Raw genomic sequence first — 10,307 nt, forward strand, 5'->3', positions numbered from 1 at the left:
TATAGAGCAGGGGCTGGTTGTCCCGCCTCGCAGCCTCTTGTTGTCATGTCTCCCTGTCCTCCCTCCTCTCCTTCTCACTTGGCTGCGATGTTTGAACCCGGGCCGCCCCCACATGGGCCTCCGACCCTCTCTCCTCGCTCTCCTCCCTCCTCCGCTGTCCGTCTCCTGTCCATTCCCGGACCGTCTCTCACCCCGTCTTCTCTTTCACCATTCGATCCTTCTCTGTTGACGTGTCCTCCCACCTGTCGCTATGGTGACCGGACATGACTGACCCGTGTCGAGCCGTATGCACTGTTTTGCGCGTGACAAAAAGACTCACGGGCAAAAATAAAAAGGAACGGTAACTAGAGCATGCCATACGTTCACACGTGCACGGCTGCACGCGCATACATACATACCGACATATGACCACACAAGCGCACTCACTCCCTCTCACTCTCCGGCTGCCATGAAACACACACACACACGCAGGCAAAGAAGACAAGCGTGTGTATGTTTCTGTTTTACTTTATATTAAAAATAGCATTCATTACAGTAACATTGTACAACAAATAATTATAATCAAAAACAATATCTGCAACAATAATTACACTTGAGAATAAGAGGATGGCACATCCTCTTGTTTTTCTTTTTCTTTTAAATAAGTTAACAAATAAAGATTTCATTTCATTTTCTAAAAGCATTTACATACAGTGCTGGCTAACGTTCTCACATTGCTAAAAAAAAAAAAAAAAAAAAAAAAAGCCACATCTTTGGGACTTAGTACATTTGTCTACCATATGTCAATATTCATAGCATGTTATCTATGCGGGTATTTGGCATGTTTCCCCCCCCCCTATTTGTTCTAGCGGTACAGTAGTATTAACTGAGCATTTTATCTATGTTTTCTAGTACAGCAGGCTACAGTTTGTGTACAGTTTGTCTTTAAATGAGCATGATCAGTGTACGGCTACTCCAGTGATAGGTTAGATTCAGACATATAGCAGGACAACGGTAATGTTTGGCTTCGAGTCCTGAGCTTCTCTCTCCCGTGCTTCCATCGTCAATAGGACTATTCCTTTCTTATGTTATTTCCCACAGTGTAGAGATCCCAGTATAACCACCTGATAAGTTTCCCTCAGTCCCTTTTTAAGTTACTCGACACCGGATGTAATCCCATGCAATTTCTTCCTTGAAGTCTCCTCGAATCGAGCGAGACGTCAAAGATAATTTTGGCTAATGTGTGCTCTAAACTCTCTAACCTAACATTAGTCGTTTAGCTTTGAAATGAAGGTAGGTGAGTCAGCCAATCAATAGCTGTCCACTGATACCCCTCCCCCCCAACACCACCACCCTTAGGTGTCCAATCAATTTCCATGGGAATTGTAGTTCACAGAAGCAATGTACAGTGCTTACGATGAGGAACGTCTTCCCCCCATCAGGCGAGTCTCTGCGATTGTCTCGTCAACACATTGAATACTCAATGTATAACGCTTTTTAACGGACGTATAACACGCTGTGTCGTCCACGACCTTTTGAGCTGTTCCCTCCCAAACAGCAGCGGTGGCCACAAGCTGCGTCCTGTCTCCAGCGTATCCAGAATTACAGTTCCAATATTCCAACACGGCAGAATCCCCAGAATTCCAGTTCCTTCGGAGGCGAGTCTGACAGACAGGTTAGCTTTCCCTTTTCCCCTGGAATGAGATGAAAGACATGTGAGATGAATATATTTTATACTGCGTTGGTCTATACCAGGGGTAGGCAACCCTAGGCACGCGTGCCTGCATAGGCACGCGGGGACATTTGCATAGGCACAGGGGGCAGCATTAAAAAAAAAAAAAAAAAAAAAAAAAATGAAAATGTTTTTTTTTTTTTTTTTTTTTTTGAAATTATATAGTGAAATATTTTGCACTGTTGTCACATTTATCTTGTTGAAATCCTCCCACAGGTTCTTTCTACTACCACATATTTAATTGAGACCCTTTATTTGTTTATTATTTCAATTTAGCTGGAAATACATTGCTACATCATTCAGTAACATTTGCAGAGCCTTATAACAAAAACATTATTACGGTCACCATTGTGACCAGTGGGATTAATCAACAAATTGTATTATTTATTTTTCTATTTCATTGAACATTGCACATGTTAAAAGCCACTTTTTTTACTCAAAATGTGAGTATTACCAAGTCAACTTGTGTTCTTAAAACAATGACAATAAACATAGTTTTATTAGGTTGAAATAATGTGGTTGTGTACTTATTTTTCTGTTAACTTATTATGGATTGAAAACTGAAAACCTTAATGCACAGTAACTGAACTCAATATTTTTAAGTTCTGGTAACTTATTATTATATTTCTTTTTACAGTGTAGTCTTGCGATCAATCAAAACTTATTTGCACGATATACCTCACATTCACCCTCCATTCACATCCTGGTGTTCTCCATTAGGCCTGTAGGTGGAGCTATGACAGCACACGTACAGTGCACACACCAATGGTGTGTGATGTGTCCAAAAATGAATGGGCGAATGTGAGTGAAATGGTCGCACTGTATGCAGCTGTTTGTCTGCATTGCATCCCCCCCCCCCCCAACTCAGATTTAGGGTTGATACAACCATCATAATAATATTGTTAATAATAACAATAACAATAATGATGTAATAATGTAAGAATTATCATTAAAAAGACCTGATTATGAGAACAAATTTTTACGATGCATGGAATATTGTTGAGGCACACTAGTTACAACTATATTTCAAACAGGCACTCCATGTCAAAAAGGTTGCTGACCCCTGGTCTATACTGACATGTGAAGCCTGTAACCAGCCCGAGAATTTACTCCTCTCTGCAACAACATAGACTGGCCGTGACGAGTTTCTTCTTGACTTGTAAAGCCCATAAGAATAATAATACTAACTTTATTTATATATCACCTTTCATACATGGATTGCAGCTCAAAGTGCTTCACAGCTAATAGCATGAAATGAACATAGGCGTAACATTTGCATACAGTTGACAGAATAAAAACAATGCATAAAGTGCAGACATAAGAATAGGTATAAAAGACAATAAAAGTAGTGCAATGTAGAAAGTGCAGACATAAGAATAGGCATAAAATAAGTAAAATACAGTGTTGCTCAAAAACATGTGAGCAACACTGTACCCCCCCCCCCCCCCCCCCCGGAACAGCCAGTCCCCCAAACACCCCACACATCAATCCCCACCACATCCCATTACCCATGGGGGCAATTCCATGTGATCTCGGGCTATACAAATACATTTAATTTTATTTTATTTTATTTAGATACAACATCTCTCTCTCTCTCACCTGCAGCGCTACATGATCATCGCTCGTATGGCTGCCTTGCTGATGCGACCGCGACCACGGTGCTTCCTCCGTCGGCGGGGCAGGGCTGGCCGAAACGGGGCTCGGGGGGCCGAGGGCGTACCGGGGGCCACCGTAGGTACCACTGGCGGAGAGACAGATGGAGAGTAAATACAAAGCCGAAAGGGCGTCTGACAGCCTTGAGGCCTCTGCACAACAATGCCTGTGACTCCCATCGCGGTTCGGAGTAGAAATGTGCAACAAAGGAAGGTCCAGGTCCCTTGTTGCCGGCCTGTGGGGGGGCTTTGAAGAATAGCAGGACACATGTGGCCATGCCGTTTAATAACACTGTACGTCGTGTACAGCCCACTGCAGGCTGGAACACAGAGATACTTCCTGGCTTGTAAACTCTTTAGAGAACACTTCTGCTCGTACCACCACCACTCTGACTCTGTCCTACATCAGTACTGGAGGATGTTCTACACAACTCCTTTTGGATGTTGAACAAGAGTGTAGGGATGGGCATCGATTTTCAAATATTTTTTATACACAAATTGTTAAACTTTTTATATGGTTTTGTCTGAAAAAATATATTTTCCCTTGTTTTACCGGCAACTACACTATGTAGTGTTTGGGAGGATTAAGTGTTAACTGTTACACCGCTGAACGGCATGCAATGTACAGCTCGCTAGCTAGCCAGGTAGCATGGCAGTCTTAACAGCTGAGAGAACAGACAATAAAGATTAAGAAAGAGAGACCGGAGATGTTACATGGTAGCAAAGCTTTGCACGTTTGCCATGTTGTTTCACTAAGCTCACATATTCCATCAGTGATGTAACTTTCAGAATTAATGCTTTTCCCCCCTTAGCTCGCTTGTTGGATTATCACACATTCACTATTAAGTAAAAACAAAACCATACTGTACGTTAACATGGAAGATCAGACATTTCAAGCATCAATGATGTAACTTTCAGAATTAATGCTTTTATTCCCGGAAATAACTTTAGCCTGCTGCGACTCGCAAATGTCTAGCTGTTAGCAATAACAGCAGCCGGCTAGCTCTCTTGTTGGATTATGTCATGTTTGCTATTAAGTAGAAACAAAATCATGTTGGGGGGGGGGGGGGGGGGTTAGATTAGTATTTGAATAGTGCCCAGTGACTATCGAATAGTCATTTTGTGACTTTTGCTCATCCCTACAAGAGTGTAGCAGCAGTGCAACAAACATAGAGATACTGATGATGATGATGATGAGGATGATGAGTTATGATACTTCTCTAACTTGACCACATGCACATTCTAAATAGGTTCCTTTGTGTTGCCTGTTGCAATGTTTGTTAATACAGCTGCTGATGGGAAATAGACAGGGGCCAAAGCTGTTCCCCTAGCAACGGAATAGCAACAGAAAACTTCTGAAAAGGTCTGCTCTCTCTCTCTCTCTCTCTCTCTCTCTCTCTCTCTCTCTCTCTCTCTCTCTCTCTCTCTCTCTCTCTCTCTCTCTCTCTCTCTCTCTCTCTCTCTCTCTTTATCTCTCTATCACACACACACACAGTGCTGCTGCTGCAATAATCTATAATAATAATAATAATAATAATAATAATAATAATAATAATAATAATAATAATAATAATAATAATAATAATAATAATTAATAATAATAATAATAATAATAAAATAATAATAATAATAATAATAATAATAATAATAATAATAATAATAATAATAATAATAATAATAATAATAATAATAATAATAATAATAATAATAACTGTGTGATGGTGATTATGAGACAATTGTAATTATTTTGTATGATCACGTTCATTGTTTTATGTGTTGATTTGAGACTTATACGGGGAGGCTTATACTGAAATAATAGACCAATGGGAGGCTTATACTGAAATAATAGAACAAATGGAGGCTTATACTGAAATAATAGACCAAATGGAGGCTTATACTAAAATAATAGACCAATTGGAGGCTTATATCGAAATAATAGACCAATTGGAGGCTTAGACTGAAATAGTCTAGATAGGGAATAGGGGCGACAGTGGCTCGAGAGGTAGAGCAGTCGTCTGGCAATCCGGAGGTCCCGGTTCGACTCCCGCTCCTCGTGTGTCCATGTGTCCTTGAGCAAGACAAGGATTGCTTGTCTAATTGCCTAATTGCTCCAAATGAGCAGGTTGGCACCTTGCATGGTTGCCTCCGCCGTCGGTGTGTGAATGTGTGAGTGAATGTGTGAGTGAATGGGTAAAATGTGAGTAACAAATTGTAAAGCGCTTTGGATAAAAGTGCTATAAAAAAATAAGAAGCAGACATAGTAGACCAATGAGAGGCTTATACTGAAATAGTAGACCAATTGGAAGCTTATAGGCCTGATCAACATCCTGTGAGTCAGACTCAATCAAGACAAAAGCTGTACAGAGAGGTGAGGAAGACGTTAAACGCTGTTTCAGTTTTATTGACCCTCATTTCCCTTCTCCTTCACCGTTATCATTGTAATGAAGAACAGTAGCAACATGGATCTTGTTGCGAAGTTTCACGATTGCCGCAGCCACACACACACACACACACACACACACACACACACACACACACACACACACACACACACACACACACAGGGAGCGAAATTAACTTTTTGACTCACCGGCCAGTGGCGGGTAGATGGGAAGAATCTACCCGCCAAGCATATTTCTTACCTGCCAAATTTTTTTTGATTAAAAAAATATATATATATATTTTATATAATTTTTTTTTTAAATAAAATATATATTATATAATCATACTTGTAGTTGTATTATCTGCGAGACATCGCCACCATGCAATAAGTCAAAATGCTCGCTATCTGCAAACAGCTCCACTGTGTGTATACTTGAGTAGCCTCCAGCTCCAGCAAGGATTCTCCGGCGATGCAGCTAGACCCTATACTAATACTCTACATTCAACATGCAAGGATTCTCCGGTGCTGCAGCTGGACCCTATTGGTGTATAATGTTACGGTTCTTTGGTCAAATCACATTCATCAAGCCCTCAGCTAGAATACGCATTGAATCAATGTTATAAGACATTGATATCAGGAGCTATCTGTAGCTACTGCTAGCCCGCTAGATAACGTTAAGACAATTTAGTTTACTGGGACATATAGACCTAACGTGAGCTAGCTAACGTGAGCTAGCTAACGTGAGCTAGCTAACGAGGGAACGGAGGTATTATGCACTCGAGTCGACTATTGCTGGAGCATTTGTTGATATCAGCAGCTATCAGTAGCTAGCCAGCTAGATACCGTTAGACAATGCCTCGTCATGTATTAAACTAAAAGTGAATAGTTGACTGGGTCATTGTTTAAACAGTAACGGTAGCTCATGGAGGTCCGATCTAGACTAGAGCAGACTGCCTCTGTGTTGATACGAGCAGAAGCCAATAGTATCCCGCTGCAGGGCTGGGCGGATATGACTCGTTGCCACGGTTTTCAAAATAAGAGTATCATACGAACCGAATGTTGCTAACTGCCGGAGCCATCGATATTATGACTCTAGCTGCGCTTGGGGCGGAAATGAGACCCGCACAGATTTTCAAAATAAGAGTATCGTTATGAACTACACGTCTACACGCCACACGGCGGGCAGACCTCTCAGTGGCAAGCGCTAAAGGTAAAAACTGAGCGCCCCTGGCGAGTGGCGGGCTTAAATTTCGCCCCCTGCACACACACACACAAACATTACCCGTTACACACTGGCGCTGTACCTGCTGGGTGTGTGGTGGTCTCAGGTCTGTGCTGAGGATGACGATGAGAGGAGTGGGGGTGAGGAGGAGGCGCTTGCCGCTCCGGTTCCCTCTGCAGAATCTCCAGAAGCTTCTGCCTCCTGTCTTCCTCGGTTAAAGAACCCTCCCCGTTCGTTGGTTCCGAGTCTCTGTCCCTCCTGTGAGCGGGAGGCTCTGTCGCCGTGACCCCACTAGTGGCCGAGCCGCTCTGATCGCTCTCGCTCTCTCGCACAGCTCCGGCTGCCTCGGCCTCTGTCTGTTCTCCATTATTTGTGACCTTGTGTTGTTCACGCCCGTTCTCTGCGGCCGCTTGTGCCGAGTCTGTCTGATTGGCGGGCTCAGGTCGGTCGGAGTCATGCTCCGGTTTGTGATTGGACGCTTGTGTTTGGTTCATGGGTAAGGAGGCACCGTCCGACTGAGGTGCGTTGAGTCTATATTGTGTCCTCATCTCCTGGTCCTCAAATGATGGGCCATGGTTATTTTGCTGATATGGTTGTTGATATGGTTGCTGTTGATGGTGATACTGATGATGTTGTTGTTGTTGATGGTGATGTTGCTGTTGTTGTTGTTGCTGTTGTTGTTGTTGATACTGCAGTAACTGCTGCTGTCTCTGCGTATGATCAGGATGATGCACTTCTCCCGTGATGTGTGCCGTGTGCGCAACACCCTCCTCCCTCGCCCCCTCGGACCCGCTGCCGTGTCCCCCTTCCCTGGGCGTCTGAGGGACACGTTTGTCCGTCCCCTGGTCCGCCCTCCCTTCGGACCAACGGCCGGGCTGCTGCGCGTGCGTCCCGGAGAGAGCGAGCGTCGGTGTTTGTACTCCGGCCTGCGCGTGTGACAGGCCATGCGTGGGCACGAGCTCCTGCTTCCAGTGGGGCTGGGGCTGCGTGTGCGCCAGCGGAGAGTACCTGCCCTGCTGCCACTGACCCGCCTGACGCTCCTCCGGCCGGTAGCGCTGCTGGTTGTGCTTCAGGTCGTCGTGGCGATGGAGGTCCGCCTTGGAGGCGTGCGCCTTGGGGGCGGTGTGGCGGGGGGCCGGGGGCTGTTGGGGGACGGCGGGGAGGGGGTTGGGAGAGCGAGGGTTGGCAGCGGAAGAGGAGGAAGAGGAAGAGCCGGGGGAGAGAGCCTGGCACCTGCAGCCGGTGTGGTCCTCCACTGAGATGATGGCTTTGTCATAGTGGGCATTCCTGTTGATGTACTGTATCTTTATCACCTGGAGAGAGAGAGGGAGAGAGAGAGAGAGAGAGAGAGAGAGAGAGAGAGAGAGAGAGAGAGAGAGAGAGAGAGAGAGAGAGAGAGAGAGAGAGGGAGGGAGGGAGGGAGGGAGGGAGAGAGAGAGAGAGAGAGAGAGAGAGAGAGAGAGAGAGAGAGATGGTATTGGTTACTATAGCCCTATTAGCACAGGCAAACCCCATTTTTATGTTATTGTTTCTATAGTGTAAGCGCAGTATAAACAGTGTACACTCCTAGGCTCAAAGCCAGATATGCTAAAGCTGGACTCTGCTTGTTTACACTCCTAAAATATGTGGGTGCAGCTTGCGCCGGCCTCTCGGTACCTGCAGGTATCGGGTGGCGGTCACGGTGGGGACGCACTGCAGCAGGCGAGTGTTGCAGCAGCCCGAGCAGCGCTGCACCTCTACACAGGGCGGCCAGAGCAGGAAGTTGGCGTTGCGTCGGTCCAGCATGGCCCGCGTCACCTCCAGCACCTCGGTGCGCACCTTGCACATGGCCTGCTGGGCCGGCTGGGCCTCCACTGGAGGGAGAGGGTCGAGGGGTTTTCATTAGGAAGGCAGAATATTGGACGTCAACATGTGTAGAACGACCATATGTACATGTAGAACACATGGATGTAGTGTGTGTGCTGTGTCGGGTGGAGCGTCTATGTATGGGGTTAAATGGGGAGATGAGAGGAGAAGGATGGATAAAGTATGGAGGAAATGTTAGAGAAAGACAGACAGACAGACAGACAGACAGACAGACAGACAGACAGACAGACAGACAGACAGACAGACAGACAGACAGACAGACAGACATATAGAGAGATAGACAGACAGACAGACAGACAGACAGACAGACATTGAGACGGTGCAATCATACAAATATTTAGGAGTGCACCTAGATGATAAGCTGGCCTGGGCTGCTAATGCGGAAGCACTTTACAAGAAAGGACAGAGCAGGCTGTTCTTCCTTAGGAGGCTCAGGTCTTTTAATGTGTGTGGGGAAATGTTGTACATGTTTTATCAGGCAGTGGTGTCAAGTGTGCTCCTCTACGCCGCTGTCTGTTGGGGTGGTAATACCACGGCCAGGGATACCAGACGGCTGGATAAGCTGGTCAAGAAGGCTGGCTCAGTGGTAGGGAGGAGACTGGACCCACTGGGGACCGTGGTGGAGAGCCGCACTCAGAGCAAGCTGCTGGCCATCATGGGCAATATCAACCACCCTCTCCACCACACCCTGGTGGGGCAGAGCAGCAGTCGCAGCGGACGGCTCATCTCCCTGCACTCACGGACTGAGCGGCACAGGAGGTCCTTTGTCCCCACAGCCATCAGACTGTACAACAGCGTATTATAGTTACACCTGTTTTTACACCTGTTTTTACACCTGTTTTTACATCTGTTTTTACACCTGTTTTTATACACCTGCTTTTATCTAATCACGCTCCTATTTTAATTTTAATTTTAATATTGATGGGTATGATTTGATTGAATTTTTTATCATGTACTTATTTTAATTCATGATACAGACATAATGTGTAACTACTGTTTGGGAATGGTCAAATGTCTGTATGCTATGTGAGCTGCGAGATACCCTGAATTTCCCCAAGGGGATTAATAAAGTATCTATCTATCTATCTATCTATCTATCTATCTATAGAGAGATAGACAGACAGACAGACAGAACGAGGCAGGCAGGCAGGCAGGCAGGCAGGCAGACAGACAGACAGACAGACAGACAGACAGACAGACAGACAGACAGACAGACAGACAGACAGACAGACAGACAGACAGACAGACAGACAGACAGACAGACAGACATATAGAGAGATAGACAGACAGACAGACAGACAGACAGACATATAGAGAGATAGACAGACAGACAGACAGACAGACATATAGAGAGATAGACAGACAGACAGACAGAACGAGGCAGGCAGGCAGGCAGGCAGACAGACAGACAGACAGACAGACAGACAGACAGACAGACAGACAGACAGACAGACATACAGACAGACAGACAGA

General features: G+C 45.3%; 1 protein-coding gene across 1 annotated transcript in view; it reads right to left on the reverse strand.

The window, feature by feature from the left end:
* Window positions 1-508: 508 nt before the first annotated feature.
* pdgfba (platelet-derived growth factor beta polypeptide a) overlaps window positions 509-10,307 on the reverse strand; it is a gene marked incomplete at its 5' end in the record, with an annotated part of 37,636 nt that continues 27,837 nt past the window's right edge. Inside the window, 4 exons of the mRNA XM_084318335.1 lie at window positions 509-1,673; window positions 3,311-3,452; window positions 7,051-8,281; window positions 8,625-8,821. Coding sequence (XP_084174461.1) covers window positions 3,319-3,452; window positions 7,051-8,281; window positions 8,625-8,821 — 1,562 coding nt within the window. The 3' untranslated portion in view covers window positions 509-1,673; window positions 3,311-3,318. The remainder of the gene's footprint in view (window positions 1,674-3,310; window positions 3,453-7,050; window positions 8,282-8,624; window positions 8,822-10,307) is intronic.

This window comes from Notolepis coatsorum (assembly GCF_963971535.1).
Source record: "Notolepis coatsorum genome assembly, chromosome: 7".
NCBI classification, from domain to species: Eukaryota; Metazoa; Chordata; class Actinopteri; order Aulopiformes; family Paralepididae; genus Notolepis; species Notolepis coatsorum.